This window comes from Delphinapterus leucas, chromosome 1 (assembly GCF_059928025.1).
Source record: "Delphinapterus leucas isolate spDelLeu-1000000601 "Yukka" chromosome 1, BTC_Dleu_Yukka2, whole genome shotgun sequence".
NCBI lineage: Eukaryota > Metazoa > Chordata > Mammalia > Artiodactyla > Monodontidae > Delphinapterus > Delphinapterus leucas.
In genome coordinates this window covers 190,035,643-190,056,041 of record NC_143129.1, presented here as the reverse complement: position 1 = coordinate 190,056,041, position 20,399 = coordinate 190,035,643, and the positions used below count along the sequence as shown (strand labels likewise).

The 20,399-nt window shown below is 62.7% G+C and overlaps 2 protein-coding genes across 3 annotated transcripts; both read left to right on the top strand.

Annotated features, from left to right (window-relative positions):
- Positions 1 to 1,149: 1,149 nt before the first annotated feature.
- On the top strand, positions 1,150 to 2,806 carry TMEM278 (transmembrane protein 278). Its single transcript, XM_022598661.3, is given in 2 exon segments — positions 1,150 to 1,567; positions 2,582 to 2,806. Coding segments are annotated over 2 exon segments (501 nt in total). The 5' UTR covers positions 1,150 to 1,291.
- Positions 2,807 to 9,611: 6,805 nt separating this feature from the next.
- VWA1 (von Willebrand factor A domain containing 1) lies at positions 9,612 to 16,414 on the top strand. Of its 2 annotated transcripts, XM_022598624.3 has the most exons (4): positions 9,612 to 9,776; positions 10,868 to 11,425; positions 13,088 to 13,366; positions 13,475 to 16,412. In XM_022598624.3, the coding sequence occupies exons 1-4, from the start codon at positions 9,710 to 9,712 to the stop codon at positions 13,810 to 13,812; spliced, it is 1,242 nt and encodes a 413-aa protein (XP_022454332.1). In that variant the 5' UTR covers positions 9,612 to 9,709; the 3' UTR covers positions 13,813 to 16,412. The 2 variants fall into 2 exon arrangements, with proteins under 2 accessions (XP_022454332.1, XP_089758072.1); XM_089901946.1 differs by having other exon boundaries at positions 13,088 to 16,414.
- The last annotated feature ends 3,985 nt before the right edge of the window (positions 16,415 to 20,399 follow it).

The following is a 20,399-nucleotide window of genomic DNA, read 5'->3' as shown; positions in this document are numbered from 1 at the left end:
GTCTGAGGGGTGCTGGTGAGCTTGAGAGGCCTGGAAAACATTAGAAGAAAAGTTGGAAGGGATGAGGCGGACTGTAGGGGGAGGGAAAGAGAAACATTCACATCTGGTGCCACCCGGCCTCCTGCATCCAGCCCCCAGACGACCTACTCAGTGGTTTAAGTGCCAGCTAGTCATGTCAGGGGTGTTGATTTATTTGTTATTATTTTTCAAATAATTTTATGTATTGACTTCTTTTGGCTGCGCCGGTTCTCAGTTGCAGCATGTGGGATCTTTAGTTGAGGCATGCAGGCTTCTTAGTTGCAGCGTGGGAACTCTTAGCTGTGGCATGCATGCAGGAGCTAGTTCCCCGACCAGGGATCAAAACCAGGCCCCCTGCATTGGGAGCACAGAGGCTTTACCCACTGGGCCACCAGGGGAGTCCCTGTAAGTGGTGTTTAAAACACTGTATGTCGTGCACGGAAACCCCGGGAGGCTGTTAGGTGCTAAGAGTATTTCGGTAATATGTGGAGAAATTAGTTGGGGTTTTCGGAGGGGCTGGGAATGCTTCCTCCCCGCTTACTTGAAATCACAGAATACACGCTCCCCCTGTTTTCAGGATGGATTGGATTCTGACACAAAGGATACCTGTAATGGTAGCTGCCATTATCGAGCACCTACTGTGTGCTGAGTTCCACATTAAGCATTTCACATACGTTACCCATGTGCCCTCTCAACAGCCCTGCAGTGTGGGCACCCAGCATCTTCTGGGGTTGTTCTGATGCTGACAGGGGCCAGGTTTGGGGATGAGGGAACCAGAGGGGGCGAGGTCAGATGTTGACCTTCCCGTGGCAGCTACGGATGGGGCAGTTGCCAGAGTTGAGACTGATGAAATGAAACCATTGTGTGCAGGCTCTGGAAGTGGGGAGAGGGCGGGACCTGGGGCGAGGACGGCCCAGTGCTGAGCTCTCAGGACAGCTGTGCAGGCTCCGACCAGAGCACACAGGGGCTGGCGGGGGAGACTGGGCAGGGCTGGAGCTGTAGTAACCTGGCAGAGAGAGGGTCAGCCTGGCAGCGAGGACCTGAGGCTCAGGTGTGACCCTGGAGACTGATGGTCAGGGCTGGACCTACCTGGACCAGGGCCCTGCCCTCCAGCTGAGTCCACTATCTGGTTGCTGGGGTCTGGGTGGAGGTCTGACCTGGCAACCTAGGGTTAAAAGGTTGCTAATCTGACCTGGCCGGGGGGCGGAGGATGGGCATCAGTCCTGCCACGTGACCACCACTGTGAGCCCACCAGGCCCACTGCCAAGAGAGCATGAGTGAGCAGGAGAGGGAGACAGAGGAGGATGAGGGAGGAGGTGCTTCAGACACAGCACCCATGCTGCCTCGAAGGCTTCCTGACCGCCAGGCCTCAGACCTGATGTCCCCAGGGTGGGCAGGCCTGGCTGCCCAAGGCCTGGGGGTCCTGCTGCTGCTGGGTCGGGCCCTGGCTGGGCTCGTGCTCCATCTGCTGCTGCCCGCAGCCGTGTTCCTGCTGCTGCTGCTGCCCGCAGCCACCACTGTGTACCTGGGATTCCTGTGCCACTCGAGGGTGAGCTGAGCCGTCCACGGGCGCGGGGCTGAGGGACTGTCTGGGGTCCTCGGGGAGTGCAGGTCCCTGGAGGCACGTGTGCCCCTCCCTGAAGAGCTCCTTCTCCTGCCAAGCCCCCCCCCCCACTGGCCACAGCAAAAGAAGGGCTTTTGTTTGCCACCCAAGGGGAAGGCTCTCTCCCCTCCCCTGAGGCCTCTCAGCCTTGTACCAGGAGCTGCCAGGGCCTGGACAGCTGGGCAGGGTGGGAAGAGGAGAAGGGTTCCAGGAAGAGAAGATAAAGATATTGTCAGATTTAACCAGTCCACAGTCCCCATCCTCCCAGCCTCCCCCAACACACAGCCCCCCTGAAGACCCCTCCTCCCCTGGGATGGGTTTCCCCACGTATGGAAGGGGTTATGGCTTGGTCTGGGATAGGGAGGGTATAGGCAGATGGGCCCCTTTCTGCCCATCTGGGGAAGCGGGGGCCGGGGGAAGGGGGCCGAACGCTGGGCCGCAGTAGACAAGGTGGCACCAGCTGGCAACACCCCAGGGTAGGGCCTCGGGGTCAGATGCCAACTTAGGAAAGGGCCATGGGAGAGCAGAGAGAGCTATTCTCTGAGCCTCCCCTCAAGGGGCTCCTACTCGGGCCATTTACCGCCTGGGTCTCCATCTCCCATCCTCGGCTGAGAAATGCCTGCCTCACAGCCAGCCCCAGCCCCCCCCCACCCCCGATGCCGGCTCTGCCAGACCTCAGGCCCCGCTCTCTCCTCTCCCGGCCCCGCCCCGGTCCCCCTGCTCTCAGGCCCCGCCCCAATCCCTCTGCCCCCCCAGGCCCCGCCCCGGAATTGAGGCCCCGCCCTCTCCCGGTCCTTTTGTAACCAGGCCCCGCCCCGGTCCACCTGCACCGGCTCCGCCCCGCCCCCGGCCAACTCACAGCCGAAGCCGGGATTAGCTCCCGCCCCGTCCACCTGCTGCCAGGCCCCGTCTCGGAACTGAGGCCCCACCGCCCCGCCTGACCGTCCGCCCCGCCCTCAGGTCCACCCGGCGCCCCGCCCTGCGTGCCGCGCGCTGCTGTCCGACCGCGGCTCTGCGGCGCTCATCGTGTCGGGATTCCTCTCGCTGCCTCCGCTGCTGGTGCTCGCCTCGGCCGCCCGCTCCCGCCTGGCCCGACGCTTCCGCTCGCTGCTGCCACCCCCGACCTGGAGTCCCGGACCCTGCCGCCACCCCGACGGGGAGGAGCAGCTCTAAGCCTGGGTGTGACCCCAGAGGCCTCTCCAAATCCCGGAGGCCCCCGAACTCCCCCCGTGTCCCCCATCGGTGGCTCCAGGCTGGTGAGCTCAGGGTCTGCGTCCAGGTCCCGGCCGGGAAATCCAGTGCGTGCCGCGCGGCCCCGTGCGCAGTGCTCCGAGGGGCCGCGAGGTGGCACCGGACTCCCCCGGACCGGGACGGCCCTTCCCCACCGTTACCGGCTTCCGCAGTCCCCGCAGCCGCCGAAGGGCTGGGACGCCCCCAGAGAACAGGGAGATGGCTCTCGGAGAAGGGGCGCGTGGCCAGGCTCGGAGAGAGGCGGCCTTCCTGGCTTCTGCCACTGTGGCTGTCCTGGGCTCCTGTGCCCCGACAACGGGCAGTCCCTGCGGGCCCCCTGTCTGGTCCGGCAGCGGCCTCCAGCGAGTCCCAGAGGTGGGGAGACTTCCACGCTCCACGGTTCCAGAACTTCAGCGGCCAGAGCACTAGGGCATGCAGGGCTCAGCCCGAGACCGCGGTCAGCGTTTAGAGTGAGGGCTCTGTCTGTTCTCTCTGGATAATTTTAAGATCTTTTCCGTCTTTTGCTTTCTGTGCTTTTAAGCATGTTTGTGGTTGTGGCTATGTTCTTATTTATCCCCTTGGTACACACGGTGTGTCCCGTTTCTACAGATTCACATCTTTCGGCAGTTCTGGAGAATTCTCAACCATTATTTCTTCAATTCTGTCTCATTCATTCTACACATTGTTTCCTGGGAAACACCTATTACGTGAATGCTTCCCATTGTGCTTTCACCACTCATGTCAGTTCAACTCTCTTCTGTGTTTTCCATCTCCTTGTCTCCCAGTGCTGCGTTCTGGGCAATTTCCTCATCTCCCTCTTTGAGTTCACTGAGCACTAGCTGAGTCTAATCTGCTGATTATCACATCCATTTAGCTTAAATTATTATGTCGCCCCATCTAAAAGTTATACTACTCACTTCTTATTCAAATCTGATGATTTTCATGATCTCTTGGTGCATATGCTCGTGATTTGGGTTCCAGCTTCGACTTCTGGAACATTTCACACATAGTTGTTTCTTTTTTTTTTCTTTTAATTATTTATTTTTTGGCAGCGCCCTGCGGCATGCGACATCTTAACTCCCCAACCAGGGATCAAACCCTCACCCCCTGCATTGGGAGCGTGGAGTCTTAACCGCTGGACCGCCAGGGAAGCCGCACACATAGTTATTTTACAGACTGTACCTAACAACTGCACTCCCTTTGCCTTTGGGGGCCTAAATCTGTTATTTGTTGCTTCTGCTGACTCAGTAACAGCATATCGTTTCTTTGAATGTTTGTACTTGTTAAGCATCAGCCCACACCTGTGAACATTCTGAGGCCACGTCCCTCCACAGAGGATGCCCTTGTGAGCCGTGACCAACCTGGGCCCCCGTTAGGGTCCTGGTTAGTACCCCGCTGTGCAGGGCACCCCCACTGTGGCCCTGATGCACTGTGGCTCCATCCCTGTGTTCAGGAGATTCTCTGCTTTCCCATTTGTTTCCGTTCATCATCCTGGGTTTCTGTTCCCTATTCTTCTGTTTATTTATGCACTTCTTTCTAGCGTTTCCTGAGGGGAGGGGGCTTGGAAGATATCTACTGCCTTGTAAGCCCAGCAGTGTATTAAAAATGTGTCTGTTGTGGGCTTCCCTGGTGGCGCAGTGGTTGAGAGTCCGCCTGCCGATGCAGGGGACGCGGGTTCGTGCCCCGGTCCGGGAAGATCCCACATGCCGTGGAGCGGCTGGGCCCCTGAGCCATGGCCATCGAGCCTGCGCGTCCAGAGCCTGTGCTCCGCAACGGGAGAGGCCACAACAGTGAGAGGCCCACGTACCGCAAAAAAAAAAAAAAAAATGTTTGTTGTAATTCGTCCAGAGTCTAGTAATAGCTGGAAGGCCTTGGAAAGGATCTAGCACACCATGTGGCCAGCAGGGCTCCACCTGTGACCAGGAGGTCAGGGCCCAGATGTGCCCAAGGATCAGCGCTCAGGGCTCACTCGTGGCTTGAACAGGGCCCGAAGTGGGGCTGATTCAGGTCCAGCAGGAGTCCTTGGGGTTTTCCTATTGTCTGTGGCCGGTCAGATGGGAGCCCGGCTGGCTGCCCCGTGCCCGAGGAGAGCTTCCCCGGTCCGAAGCCGCCTTCCTTCCCCTCCTGCCTAGGGTTGGGCAGGCTCTGGCCAGGCGTCAGAGGACTCTCCTGAGGATCCGCCTGGCCCTGGAGTCATCAAAACAACAGCTGGGCCTGGTGGGGGTGGGGAGACCACCATGGGGAGCTCAGCTGCTGAGGCTACTGGTTCCTAAGGTGTGTCCCGGCTTCCCAGGCCTGCCCAAGCCCCGCGTGGCCTCCAGCTGGCCCCAGGGACGGTCTGCTTTAGCTCCAGCTCTTCCCACCCACTGTGGGAGGCTGTGGAAGGTTGACAGAGGAGCCTAGGGGTCTGCTTTAGGGGGCCAGCCATCAGGGAAGACGGTAAAGTGGAGGGTAGAGGCCCTGAGCTACTGGGTGGGTCAGAGGTGACCTCCACTTTGGGCAAAAAATTCTCTTTCTGCAAGTACCCAGGCCCCTGCCCCGAAAGAGCATGCCTGGCCATGGGGGTGCACGTGCACGCGCGTGCCTGTGCGTGTGTGCACGCGTGTGCATTGTGTGTGGGTGTACATGTGTGTGCATGTGAGGGCGTGCCTGCATCGCCTCTGTCTGCCGGCCCTCACACCCCTGGGGGGGCACTGTCCAGACCCCACAGGTGTAGAGTCTGGGCTTCGCAGGGTTCCCTGATCTGCCCAAGGCCACTTATTGATTCACAAAGCATTTCCTAGCAGCCCAGGTGTCTGCAGGCACACTCTGAGTGGTGAGCAGCTAGGCAGGGCTAGGAGAGCTGGCCCGTTCTGTCCCCATGGTCTGTACCCCAGGTGTGAGCCCGGCCCCACCCAGGCATGTGGGCCAGGCAAGGGGTGCTGGGCAGAAACTGAGCTGTGCTGGGTGGCCTGGGGAGGAACAGGCAGAGCCAGCCCTGTGCTGACTCTGGGGACTGAGGCCCCTCCCCTTGCCCCATGGTCCCACGCCCACCCCGGGGACTCCCCCCAACCAAGGTGCTGACACAGTTCTGTCCCTCCCTGCTCTCTCTTTCCCTATGTAAGCCTGCCTGAACCCTGCTTGGGGCTAGGACAGGGTATGAGGGTCACCTCCCTGTTACAGAAGGTTCCAGCACAGGGAACCCAAACTAGGGAGGGGTCCCCCCTCGGGAAGGGCACCACTGTTCAGTTCCCTGCACAGGCTGAAAACCAGGAGCACCTGCTGCCTGCCTGCCTTTCTGCCTCCCAGCTGTGCCCTTGGGCCTCTACTTCTTCGAGGCCTGGCATCAGTCCCCATCCTGCCCATAGGCCCTCGCCTCCCCCATGAAGCCTGCCCCTGCCCTTTATGCCTCCCAGGCATCCTTGCTGCCCTCACATACACTGGCAGCCCCCCACCCCAGGGCTCTGGTACTTCCTCTAGCTCCTACCCCCTGGCCTGACATGACCCCACCCTCCAAGGGGAAGATGAGTAGACATGCATCTTTGCAAACTCGCCGCTGCCCATCCTCGTTCTAGCCCGGCAGGGCTGGGAGGACAGGGGCTCTGCCCAGTGCCTGCACGTCCCCAGTGCAGAGCCTGTCGTGTGGCTGGGCCCAGCACACAGATAACTGATGAATGCAACCACCCCCGTACCCAGGCTGCCCACCCCATCAGCTGTCTTCCCTGCCACCCTGGGTGTTGTTGGCTGAAGGACTGGGCAGGGGTCGTCTCTGGGGCCGCAAGGGGCTGGCCGGGGCCCCTAGGGAACGAGACAATGGGACCACCAGACCCCCAGGACTGGCCCTCAGGCCCTGGCACGTCCCTGACCCCAAACAGGCAAGTCGAGCCTAGAAGAATGTGTGGGTGGGTGTCGGCCGGGGCCTCTGGGCCCTGCCGCTCTCGGCCACCCCTTCCCTCTGCTCCTGTGACTGTTGCGTGCAGTCAGGGGGCCTCGGGCTCGCCCACGCTACCCTCCAGGCCCACAGCAGCCGACCCCCACTTCTGGTTTCTGTGTTCCCAGCTGTGTGTGTGTGGGTGCCTGTGTAAGATACAACTGACGCGAAAACCAGCATCATAGGCATCTCTGCGGGGCGGGGCGGGGCCGAGCCACTCTGCCTCTCGGACTCTCAGCTGGGGTCAGGGGTGGGGTCAGAGGCCCCGGGAGCTGCCCTTTTCCCAGGGGTCAACATGACCACAGTGAGCTGGGGACAAAAGGCCCTTCTTCTCTGCAGAGGCCTGGACGGTGTGGAGGAGGGCGCGTTCCTGCAGACCGGCGGGGAGCAGGGGCGGTGCCTTGGAGAGCAGACGTTGTCCCTGGGTTTTGTGGAGCCCTGTCCACCTGCCTGTGAACCGACAGGCAGGGTGCGCCAGCTCTGGGAAGTGATGCTTGGGGACTCCCGGACTGGGCCAAGGCCACAGGCTGCTCCCTCCTCCTGGTCCCCAGAACACAGGGCCAGGCAGGGGCTGGTCCCGGGGGAGGGAGGGGGCTGGGGCCAGGGCCGGATGTGTCCAGGACGCCTCCGTCCTTCTCTGCCCCCCTGCCCCCAGGCCTGTCTTGCTTCAGAAAGGATGTTTCCCGGCCATTATATTTGTGCTTCCTCTGGCGTCTGTCTCAAGCCCAGCCCTGGCCCTGACCACTACACCCCTGGCTGACCCCTGTGTTCTCTGGGGACCCTCCATCTGCCCATGTCTCACCTCGGGGGGGGGTGAGGAGACTCACCGTGATGCTGGCAGCAGGGGGTGGTGTGGCCGGCTGAGCCACAGAGCAGATCAGGGGACTGAGGGGGGCAGAGCTGACCCGGTGGGGGTGGGGTGGTCTCAGTTTGCGGGGGTCAGGCCAGAGCTCAGCACGAGCATCAGGTGGCCAAGGCAGGTGGCCGAGCTCGGCCAAGGCTAGGGAGAGGCCCTGGCTGACCACTCCCAAGGCCAGGCCCCCGTCCCTTCTCCCTCTGATGGAGAGGCTGGAGGGAGGAGGACGCCTGCTTCCTCGAGGGCTTGAGTCATGGCCAAGAAGAGTGGCTCAGTTTTTCCAGAAGGCCCTGTCAGCCCAGCAGCACAGCCGAGGTGTGACAGTGGGCCCACCGCTGGGCAGGAGTGGGGACCCACAGGGCAGATCCGGTGCTGCCCGCTCCCTGCTGGTGGGCGCCCATCGAGCTAGAACAGGAGCCAGGCCGTGTGGGCCGTCTGCACCTGCGTCAGCTCCCCGCGGGGCCCCCGGCTCTCCTCCAGCTGCCTCCGCTCACAGCCCCACCTCCGCAGCAGCCCTGCTCAGCCTCGGGTGCCGGAGGGCTGGGGGCCAGGCACGGTCCCTCTGGGCGGTACACCCTGAACTTTGGGGGTTCGAGCTCATTGCTGCCCCCCCGGGGCCCAGGCGGAAGCACCAGGCAGTTTCTGGTCCCAGCCGAGGCCTGAGGTCTGTGGAGCTGAGCCAGCCCCAGCACTGCCAAGATTCCCGGCGGGGGGGGTGGGGGGTGGGACGGCGGGGACACAGTTCTTGCTTGTTCCTGCCCCAGCTCCTCAGGCTTAGCTGAGCTGCTTCCTTTTTTAGGCAAAGTCAGAGCTCCAGTCTGTCTCCCAGCCTGGCGTCTCACCTGCCAGAGGGAGGAAGGAAAACCATTGAGTCCCATCCGTCCTCCCTGCTGGGCATCCTCCTGGGGAGGGGGGAAAGGGAGGGGACATCCTGGCAGAGATGGCCCTGCCTCCTCCCCGTGGGGGACCTTTGCCCCCCACCCAGCTGCACAGAGAGGAGTGGGAGGGGGCGGCGGTGACCCCACAGGAAGGCATCTTAGGAGGGAGGGGGGCAGGGCTCTCCTGGACCTCACTACTGCCCACGGGACACTGCCCCATCTCACCTAAGGGCAAGGAATCTGCCCTGAGGGCACTGAGTGTCCCTCAGGATGTCCCCTGCAGCCAACCACCTCTGCTCTGGTCTAGCCAGGATCCCAGATGCGCGGCTCCTGGTCACAGTGGAGGGTTTCCCCAGTGGGCTGCTTGGGGGGTTCTGTCCTCAGTCCTGGAGTTTGGCCTCAGCCCTGGGCCCTTCATTGGGCAGGGCCTATGGGGACAGCGGTATGCCCAGCATGATCACACTGGACAGGCCTGAACCAGCCATCCTCAGCTCCTATGCCTCTTCCTCTAAGAAGCCAGGTGAGGTGTCCCCCCGGAAACTCCCCTTGAAGGTCTCAGGCTTCTTTCCTCTCCCGACGCCCTGTCTCCTTTCTAAGTTCCACCCTCCTAATCTCTGTTGGTCATTCCTTGGAGGAACATGTCACAGCTCCCATACACCTGCCCCTCACCAGTCTCTGTGGCCAGAGCCTGGGACTTGTTGGGGGGACGTTGTTTTTGGTGTCACCCACACACTCTCATACCCCCTGGGGCTCTCTTGGGCTTGGCTTCAGGGACTCCCAACACTGCGGAGCCAAGGGCAGCGGGCCTAGGGATGACCCAGCTTGGTGGCTCCCTGCTCGGCTCCTGGCTGGGGGCTGGGGGCAGGGGGTAGGGGACAGGGCTGACTCCAAGGCCTTACAGCCGGAAAGGGAGACCGCAGTGTCTGCGTGTGCATGCCACCCGCGTGTGCCTCGGCGGCATCCCGGTGAGGGCCGCGTGTCGCCGCACGTTTGGGCCCTTTGTGCGCGCGCCTCCCCGGAGCCGGTGCTCCTCCGCACGCGGGGTAGCGCGCGCGCCAGGGCGGGACCTCGGGGCGGGGCCGCGGTGGGCGGGGGCTCCCGGGGGCGGGCTCCGGGGGCGGGGCCCGGGTCCGACCCGCTCGGCCGCGCGCCCCGCAGCTCAGGAGCGAGCGGGCCACGAGCGGAGGCAGAGCGTGGCCGTCCCGTCGCGCACGATGCTGCCCTGGACGGTGCTCGGCCTGGCCCTGAGCCTGCGGCTGGCGCGGAGCGGCGCGGAGCGTGGTGAGTGCGGAGGGCGGCCAGGCCGGACTCAGGTCCCAGCGCCCCGCCACCCCCACCATGTCCGCACCGAGCCACGCTCTCTTTCCGCGGCTGTAGGGCGGGGGCGGCTGGCAGGGGACCACACCCACCTGCGGCGCGGGCCCCGCCGGCAACTCCGCGGGATCTTGGGGCCTGGACGGGGAGGGGGAGGGGCCTGTCGGGGAGGCTTGTCCCTGCCTCAGTTTCCCTTTCCTTGGAGTGATCGTTAATAGAGGGATGGTGAGAGGGTTGGCGTCGCCCCACTGGGTTGGGGGAAACTGAGGCCGCAAGACCGGGACCAGAACCGAGACACCCCAGGCCGCTGTCTGCTCATGACACAGTGGCGAAGGGCCCCATCTGCCCCCCGGGGTGCCGGGAGGAAGGGGGAGGCCCCGGAGGGACATATAGGGCCCTCGGGCTGCTGCAGCAGGTAACCTGCTTCCTGGGTCCAGGTGGAGCAGAGGATGGGGGCCAGGGGAGGGGTGACATCATCTGTAAGTGGGGTCAGGACTCCAACCGGGACCCCGGGCTGTGGGAGGGGCTGCAGTCAGCGCTCTGTTCCCCCCATGCCTCCACCTCTGTCCCCAGTCTCCCCAGCTGCCTTTGTGCCCCCACCGCACGCCCCACCGGTTGCTTTACCTGGAGGCTGAGCGGTGTAGGCTGCTTCTTGAAAGCTAAGCCCTGGTGGCCCAGACCCATCCACCCACCACTCCTGGGGGCTGGGCCGGGTCCAGCCTGCGCACAGAGTCTGCTGAAGACAGGGAGGGTGTGGGGGCTTGGAGGGGTCAGCTCTCCTTTGCAGACGAGACATGAGCCCAGGGGGTGCCCCAGGCATGTGGCCAGGATGCAGAGTTGGAACTGCTGAGAGTGTGGACCTCCTCTTGGCTTAGGACCCCTCTCCCCTCTGGGGTGCCACCCCGGGACCTTTGGGGTGTGACTGAGCAGGCTTTCAGGGCTTTCTTGGGTAAGGGCAAATACCAGCTTAGGGAAAGCTCAGGCCCTGGGGGTTCTGACCTGGGTGTGGGGCTGTCTGGGGGCCACCACCTGGGGCTGAACCCTTCCCTCTCCCCCAGGCCCCCCGGCATCTGCCCCCCAGGGGGACCTGCTGTTTCTGTTGGACAGCTCGGCCAGCGTGTCTCATTATGAGTTTTCCCGAGTTCGGGAGTTTTTGGGGCGGCTGGCGGCCCTGCTGCCCCTGGGCCCTGGGGCCCTGCGTGCCAGCCTGGTGCACGTGGGCAGTCGGCCGCACACCGAGTTCCCCTTCGGCCAGCACAGCTCAGGCTCGGCCATCCAGGACGCCATACACGCTGCAGCCCAGCGCATGGGTGACACCAACACTGGCCTGGCGCTGGCATATGCCAAGGAGCAGCTGTTTGCCAAGGCGGCGGGGGCCCGGCCGGGGGTGCCCAAGGTGCTGGTGTGGGTGACAGACGGCGGCTCCAGCGACCCCGTGGGGCCCCCCATGCAGGAGCTGAAGGACCTGGGCGTCACCGTCTTCGTCGTCAGCACTGGCCGCGGCAACCTCCTGGAGCTGTCGGCTGCCGCCTCGGCCCCCGCTGAGAAGCATCTGCACTTTGTGGATGTGGATGACCTGCACATCATCACCCAGGCGCTGAGGGGCTCCATTCTCGGTAGGTGGGAGGAGGCGGAGCCCGGGGAGCCCCAGCGGGGAACTCAGGAAGAGGGCCAGGTGAGCCTCCAGGAGGACCTCACATGCCTGGAGCAGAGGCCAGGGCTGCAGGGACAGGGGTGCACACGCGGCTTCTCCAGGGACACACTCCAGCCGTTCACCCCAGGTGCCCCCCAACCTGGGCTGAGGCGGGACAGAGGGGCAGGCTTGAGTAAACACCTCCAGGTGGGGCTCTCTGCTGGAGAGTGGGGGACTTGGTGTGGGCTGAGGGACTCAGGCGCTGCATCTGGTGGAATGTGTCTACCTGGAGAGGAAGCGTAGGAGGTTCCAAGCCTGGAGACTCTGCAGAGGGGCCCACCAAGCCTGGAGGGAGGGGGAGGGCCAGGTCAGGAAGGGCCGAGACTGCCCCCCAAGAGCTAGGGACAAGGGCAGCCGCGGAGGGGTTGGAGTGGGACTGCACTGCAGGCGGTTGTGGGGATTGCTGGAGAGGAGGCCGGGCCTTGGAGGGCCTGCTGCGGGGGCTAGCAGCTCCCCTCCGAGTTTCTTGTGGAACGCCCTGACCCAGCTAAACCTGGCGGGAGAGGGAGCTGGTGTTGAAGGGCCTGGCCACTGGCAAGGTTGGCTGTAGCCACTGAAAAATGCCAACGACCCCAGGGTCCTCCCAAGTCTCCACCTGTGGTTAATCGTCCACCTGAAACCGGAAGGGGTTGAACCGTGGGTTGGAGGGAGGTAGAGTGTCCTTCCGAAGATTTACTCCAGGACACCTGGCCCTGGTGGCCCCTGGGTCAACCACTGTGGCTGAGCCTGGATGCGACAGCAGGAGAAAGGGCAAGCAGCTGGACAGGAAAAACCCAAGGCTGCAGGGCAGTGAGGCAGTAGGGCGGGGCCTCCCGGGAGCGGGGGCAGGGTCTGAGTGTGGGGGATGGGCGAGGACGTGCCAGCCGGGCAGCTGCATGCCCAGCATTAAAGGCAGCATGGGGTCCCGAAGGGCTTAACCCTGTCCAGACATTTATCAGCTTCACCCCCCGCTGCACTGTCACTCAGACGGCCCTGTGGTGCTCGGCATCAAAGCCCAGGAGTAACACACGTTTGGGGGTCCCACCCTGGAGTGCTCCCAACACACTCTCCTGGGGACTGGACGCCGGCAGCACCCGAAACTCCAGGTCCAGCTGCTCCTGGGGTTGTCACATCTCTCCTGCCCCTCGGGGCATTCTCCAGTGGCTCCCCGTCTCTTGGCTGTACCGTGGGCCCCCTTTTCCTTGACTGTTCAGAGCTGAGCTGACCCCGGACTCTGTGCTGGCCATTCAGGCTGGATGGGGGGCTGGTCCTTTGTTCTCTGACATCATGACATCAGTTTGGATCCTGCCACCTTTGAGGGGCCCTTGTCCAGGCCACTGGACTGGGTGGGAGGTGGCTGCTATACCTCCGCACTGGTTTGAGCTTGGAGCTGAGGCCAGGAGGGAAGCTCCTGACGGGGCAAAGTAGGGGGCTGGCTGCACTTATGTCCTTCTGCGGATCCTTAGCATCTGGTGGGCGTGGCCGGGGCTGGCCTGGCGCCCCGCGCCCTGCTCCCCGCCTCTGGGTGTCTTCCGGGAGTCAACAGTCAGTGCCCCAGGGTTCGGTGCGAGGAGGCATCTCTGTTCTCTGCCCTGTCACCCCGCAGACGCTATGTGGCCGCATCAGCTCCGTGCCTCCGAGGTTACGTCCAGCGGCTTCCGTCTGGCCTGGCCGCCCCTACTGACCGCCGACTCGGGCTACTACCTGTTGGAGCTGGCGCCCAGCGCCGAGCCGGGAACGGCGCGCCGCCAGCAGCTGCCAGGGAACGCCACGGGCTGGGCCTGGGCCGGCCTGGACCCTGACACGGACTACGACGTGGCGCTGGTGCCGGAGTCCAACGTGCGGCTCCTGAGGCCACAGCACCTGCGGGTGCGCACTCTGCCGGGTGAGGCGGGACGCGGGGCCGGGCGGGCTGGGGGTGCCGGCGCGGCCGGGCAGGGCGCGGGGCCGGGCGGCGCGGCCCCCTCCCAGCTCACAGGCACTTCCCCCGCAGAGGAGACCGGGCCAGAGCGCATCGTCATCTCGCACGCCAGGCCGCGCAGCCTGCGCGTGAGCTGGGCCCCGGCGCTGGGCCCGGCCGCCGCGCTCGGCTACCACGTGCAGGTCGGGCCCCTGCGGGGCGGCGCGGCGCAGCTCGTGGAGGTGCCCGCGGGCCGGAACAGCACCACGCTGCAGGGCCTGGCGCCGGGCACCGCCTACCTGGTGACCGTGACGGCGGCCTTCCGCTCCGGCCGCGAGAGGGCGCTGTCGGCCAAGGCCTGCACGCCCGACGGCGAGCGCAGCCGCGCCCCGCGCCCCCAGTCGCCGGGCGCTGGGGGCCGGGAGCCGTGAGCAGGCCGCGCCCGCGCACCCGAGGGCGCCCTTCTCCCGAGCTCGGTGGGTCTTGCCCCATGGGTGGGATGCTGGCCGGCCTTTGGCCCGCGGGACCCCCGCGCAAGAGGGCGCCCTGCTCCGGCGTCGGCCCTCCAGGACGCGGCCTCGCCTGACCCTCCGCGGCAGCTCTGGCAGCGGCGCGTGCCCTCGCGACTCCCTCCCCTGCCCGGTCTAGAGCTTGGGCAGGATTTAGCGGGGAGATGGACAGGGAGTCAGGATCCCGTTGAGAACGTGAGGCCCGAGATGGCTCTGGGCCCAGGACCACAGGGCGCCGGGGCGGCCGGACCTCACACTTGTATTAAGGGCCACACCCTCTGGTGGCAAAGGCTAGCATTTGTTTGAAGGAGCTTGGTCTCTGTGGCAGCTCCGAGTCCCCTCCAGCCACTCAGGTCCTGGATGGGAAAGGAAGGAGGTGGCTCTGGCCAGGTCCTCAGAGGCTTCCTGGAGGGCGCAGGGTCTGGGAATGGGGAGGGGAAGTGCTGGGAGTTGATCGTGTGGTCAGCAGCTGGGTGGCTGGAGGGACAGTCTTCACCGGCATGCTCAGCCGGCTTGGGGGAAGTGCTTGCTGGGAACAGTGGCCCTTCCTGCCTACCCAGGACCCCACTGGGCCCAGCCACAGCCACTGGGACGCAGATGGCCCCTTTTGGGAGGAATGGGACAGGAGCTTGGCGTTTGGGACCCTGGAGACAGGCGAGCTTGTTCTTGCGGGGCCCCACGGCTGGCACTTGCAGGGAGCTTTCCCTGCTTCTGGCTGGAGGACCTCCAGGCAGGGGCAGGGACAAGCAAGGTTCCCCTGGGTGCTGCACCCCAGCCATTCTCTGCAGGGCCTTCTGACCCCACCTCCTGTCACTGCTCTTATCCTGGGGCCAACAGGCAAGTCCCAAGGGCAGGCAGTGCTGCGCTCCCTCAGCCCCACCCCGCACCTCCTCCTCCGCCTGCACTGACTCAGTGCTCACTTTGCCTCTTCCCCACTAACACCCCAGACTTTAAAATACAGTAAATCAGATGTAAACTTAGTCCTGCAGTCTCCTGAGAGTGTATTCCTTGTCAAAACACGCCAGCCGCATAAAAGGTTGCAAGTTAAAAAAAACGTCTTGGGTGGAGGACGGATGGTACCCCGGCTGGTGCTGGAGAAGAGGAGGGGGGAGCCTCCCCCTCCCAGTGCTGGGACTCAGGCCACTGTGCCCCCTGCGGCCGCCCTGTGCATCTCCTCTTCAGAGAGCGCAGGCCCCGTTTCTGAGGGCATTGCTGGGACCTGGGCCTGATCCATCCCTGATGGGCAGAATTCCCCCTGTGGAGGCCTGCATCCCCCACTCCAATCCCCTGGGTGCTCGCGGGTCACAGCCCACTGGGCACCCAGAGAGGCACCCCTTTGACGCTGCACCCCTGAGCCCAGGTTGCAGCGCACCGTGCAGGCGGCAGGAGAAAAAGCAGGAGGTGCTGGCGGGGCGTTTCTTAGTGGCTCAGTCACACACTAAAGACAAGTTGAGCTGTGAGCCCCTGCCCCCCAAACATGCCTCCAACCCCGAGAGAGGGCAGAGCAGCTGGAAGACGCACGCCCCCACCCCCTGGAAGAGGCTCCAGCCTCGCCTCATCTCTGCTGGACGCTGAGGCCCAGAGAGAGGAGCCCCACTTCTACCTCCAGGCCAAGAAACGCCCCTCCTGGAAGCCCTTGTCTCGGAAGTGCCGCCCTTGCATCATCCCAGGCAGTTCTTAAAGGTCTTGGAGTCTGGGCCACGTCTGGAAAGAGTCTCCAGGAAACAGCTTTGTCCCGGTCTCCACCCCTCCCCTCTACATCCCCTGACTCGCAGGCCCTGGCCCCGTGGTCCACTCTGGGTCTGGGACCCAGGCTGAGGCCTGCAGGGACTTACACGTGCCACTTCCTAAGGCAACTACGAGCTTCTGGGAGCACATGAAAGTCAGAAAGGGCCGTGCAAGAGTTTATGATCCACATGGCAGCCCAGGTCCATGCAGCAGGAGTGGGCCAGGCAGGGGAGGATCCTGCTGCTTCTAGGGGACCCCAAAGGGAGGCTCCTCTGGTGATGCTGGGCGGGCACAGTTCTCACACTCACGAAGGTTGCTGCTGCTTCCTAACTTGACGAGGAGAAGCTAAGGATTTCCCCAAGGCTGCATGTCACACTCATCCCGTGTGGGCTCTTCCCTGCAGCCCAGGGCTTGCCGGATGGCAGGAAGCCGCAAGGGCCAGGTAATGGACAAAGGCTGTCTGTGAGAAGGCCAGATGGCTGCTGGGTTCTGGATCAGGCCTCTGGAGGTGGGTGTCCAGAAGTGGGTGGTGCAGCCACTGGTAGCTCCCTGGAGCACGAGCTGTTACCATGGCGACAGAAAGAAATGGTGTCGGGCTGCTGTGTGAGACTTGTGTCCTCACAGCCTCCTGCTGTGGTGAGGGGGCAGCTCAGGAAGCTTGAGGCTGACAGTTGTGTGTCTGTGCTTTTCTTCTGGGATGAAAAATTTTCTTCCAACGTCCATTAAAACAAAAATGCCAGTGGAAGTCATAGCTCCCCCTAGAGGTGAGTGTGGTGAGGAGGGGCCCCCCCGGGAGACCCTCCCCCGCAGGTCCCAGTCCTTGGGTGGGAGGTGGAGAGGGCAGGGTGTGCTTCTGGCTGCCGGCCACCGGCAGGGGGCTCCCAGGCCGGAGCCCTTCTTGGGAAGGGAGAGGGCTGAGGTCTCCCAGGCAGGGGCAGGGTGGGGCGGGCGGGAACCCTGTTCACTGACATGTTCTCACCAGGAGTTAAAACTCTTGCCACTCATTGCTTATGTTTCAGAAGTGTCTGAATGCACCCATGACAATCATATCGTCCTAGCCACAGACACTAAAGCCTCGCAGGAAGGACAGACCCCCGTGCCCACCAGGTGTGTGCACAAGCACAGGGAGAGCAGTGGGTGGCCAGCGGCTTGCCTGAGCCCCTGACCACACTGTCCACGGGAGCGGAGGCCATGACCACCCGGCTCTGGTGCCGCACGTGGGGTGCACAGCACTTCCTAGGGCAGGGGGTGAGAGCCACGAGTTTCTCAACTTGCTGTGGGCCTGGGGCCCTGGCCAGCTCCCAGTCCCGCTTCTTCGCCAGGGCCAGCCCCTACTGGACGTGAGGGTACTGGAGGCCGGTCCCAAAGGCGCCACTTCCAGCCCCTCCCAGACGACCCTGGGGCTCCATCAGTGCCACAGGGCTTGAGCGACTTGCTTCCAAGGTCTGTCCAGACTATGCAGCTGACCCTGCTCTTCTCCTGGGAAGGCAGAGGTCCCAGCTCAGCCCTTCAAGGGGCAGGCCAACGCTCACGGCATGTCTCCTGTCCTTAGCGTGGTGTCCAGGCAGCTGAGCGCCTGTGCTGAGGGTCCCCCCACCTCGCGTGCCTCTGGGGATGGCCTGGCTGTGCTGGCCTTCTGCTGGGTGGGCCTGTCGGTCCAGCTGGTGGGGAGGTGCGGTGCAGCTCCAGGGGGGAGGAGAGAGCTGCCTGCTCGCCAAGAGCAAACACAATGAGGGGAAAATGAGGCCCTGAGGGCTCCGTGCTCCCTCCCCTCTAGCCTCTTCACCCTGGAGCCAGAAGGGGAGGGGCTGCAGGGGCCCTAGGAGAGGGCTTCGGTAGGGTGGGGACCAGCAGCCGGAGGCCCTGCCCTGGGGGCTCGGGCCCAGGGGGACCAGGCCGAGCCAGCAGCTTTTCTTTCAGCTGGACTGGGGCGCATGAGCTGGGGCTCCAGAAACTGGAACCAGCAGGTCCTTTTGGAGCCTGAAGAGAGAATGGGAGCGGAAGGGCCCCAGCTGGGTGAGGGAGAGAGATCAGCCCCTGAAGGCCCAACTGTCCTAGGAGAGCAAGACCGAAGAGTGATGCTGGGGGGCTCCAGATTCAAGTGGAAAGGCTTCTGTCCCTGGGAGACACTGGGCAGGTTGGGCAGCTGGCGCTGCAGCCTCAGTGCTGGGAAGTCCTGGGGCCTGATGGAAGGCCCCAGCTCCCCAAGGGTCTGGCCAGATGCAGGGGACTCAGAAACCACACCTGCTTCCCAGGCTCTGGGGGCAGAGTCCTCTGCACTGGGCCTGGGTGGGGCCCACTCTGCTCCTGCTGGCCTGGGCTCTCGGGGGCAGCTGTGTCCCCTCACCCTGGGCTCAAGGTCAGGCTGGAGGCCAAGCTGTCCACCTGCACCTTTAACTTCTGCAGTCTCTCCTCCAGGTCTTCAAAGCTGGAGGACTCCTTCAGAGGAAAAAAAAACGTCCTGTGGGGAGGGGGGATGTTGGGGGAATCCTGTCAGCAAAACAGCGCAGCATGGGTGGCTGAGAACCCCACGTTTGTCAATTAAACATGAACACGGGGCTTCCCTGGTGGCGCAGTGGTTGAGAGTCCGCCTGCCGATGCAGGGGACGCGGGTTCGTGCCCCGGTCCAGGAAGATCCCACATGCCACGGAGCAGCTGGGCCCGTGAGCCATGGCCGCTGAGCCTGCGCGTCCGGAGCCTGTGCTCTGAAACGGGAGAGGCCACAACAGTGAGAGGCTCGTGTACCGCAAAAAAAAAAAAAAAAGAACAGGGCTTCCCGAGTGGCGCAGTGGTTGAGAGTCTGCCTGTCGATGCAAGGGACAGAGGTTCGTGCCCCGGTTCGGGAAGATCCCACATGCCGCGGAGTGGCTAGGTCTGTGAGCCACGGCCGCTGAGCCTGCGCGTCCGGAGCCTGTGCTCTGCAACGGGAGAGGCCACAACAGTGAGAGGCTCGCGTACCGCAAAAAAAAAAAAAAAAAAAAAAAAAAAAAAAAAGAACAAAACATGAACACGTCAGGTAGAAAGCATCATCCTAATTCCCTTTTATTAACTTAGTGTCTTTAGGAAAGCGGTGTCTGTCCTGCCTAGTGGCTTCCACCTAAGACTTTAAGTGACAAACACAAGTGGACCGGACATTCTGTGGGCCCATTGGAAACCGGAAAGTGTGAGCAGCACCGCTGTGACGAGGGAACCCGGAAGGAACCCCTCCATCAAAGGGGAGGCGGTGCAAGCACCTAAATCTTAAGATTTCTGTTTTTTAAGCCAAGTTAAATGAAACTGACTTTTTTGTGAAACTGACTTTATATTTATTTATTTGACTGCCCTGGGTCTTAGTTGCAGCGTGTGGGATCTTTTGTTTGTTTTAGTTGCAGCGTGCGGAATCTTTAGTTGCAGCATGCGGGATCTTTATTTTTAAATAACTTTTATTATTATTACTTTTTAATTTTTTGTTATTTTTTAATTTATTGTGGCTGCGCTGGGTCTTCGTTGCAGCATGCGGGCTCTGTGTTGCGGCATGCAGCCTCAGTAGTTGGGGTATGTAGGATCTTAGTTCCCCGACCAAGGATCCAACCCAGGCCCCCTGCATTGGGAGCATGGAGTCTTAACTGCTGGACCATCAGGCAAGTCCCTGAAACTGACTTTTTAAACGCAGAGCTTTATTTTCAATTATTCCTTGTCATACAAAAGTACACAAGCTTTCCAAATGCTGGCCTGTGGATGGAGCTAGAGAGTTGCCTGTGACCCAGGACCTCACTTCTCTTACCCATTTCTTCTTTATCCAGCAAAGCCAGCCCGGAGTTCTATTGGTTGTATGGTTTGTGGCTGGTCTGTAGAGACCTTGATGATGGCCAATGAGGGACATCTTTGGTTTTTCTCTTGATTTGGGGAAACGAAACAAACAACAAACCCCAGACAGAATTATCTTAGAATTTTTTTTTTCCTATTTTTCTTCAGGCTTAAGATTAAGGCTGTGTTCAATCTAGTGGAGAAACTCCGTATAATACTGGGAACTCAACAAATTCCATCAGGGAAAGAACGCAGGGGCAACTTGGATATTGACCCAAGAAGCAAACTCTGCTAACTTTGGACACTGGGTTCTAGAGCAACGCTGGCCTCTGTCCATCCTTGTCTCCCTCTGCCCCAGGCAGTCCAGCCTGCACCTTGGTCCCTGAAGCAGGCACGTGGCCTCTGGGGGTTCCCAAGGAGAAACCTCACCAGGCAGAGACCAGAGCCAGGACTCCTGGGCCTTGAGGAGCTCTCCTTCCGCGACGGCGACCTCTGTGGGGCCTCGGGGGCTCTGCCGTCCCATACTTCTGGGGTTGCAGAGCTCTGTCCCCTCCCTTGGGAGCCACTTTACCTACAACCACGGACCGCTGAGTTTTGTTGTGACGCCGAAGAGGAGGCTCGGGAGAGCCCTTCATTCTACTGACGGTTGCGGGAGATTGGCCGGGGCCGCGCTTCCGCTCTTCCAACATCTCCGTAGCACTGACTGGATGCGCTAGCACCGAGACCCACTAAGCACCGGGCCGGCTTGCCCCGCGCCGGACACGCCCGGCCCGTAGGGCGGTTTGCCCTGCGCTGGACACGGCCAGCCCGTGCTCCGCTGTCCGAGGGGGCCGCTCAGCCCGCGGCGCCGGCGCCTGCTCTTGGGCCCGGTCCCCGGACCCCCGACCCCGCGACCGCCCCGGGCGGGGTCCTCCCCCGCCTATCGGCCGCCTCCCACACTCTTCCTCTCGTAGGCCTCTCCCTCGGTCGGGACGCCGCGCATCAAGTGGCCTCGG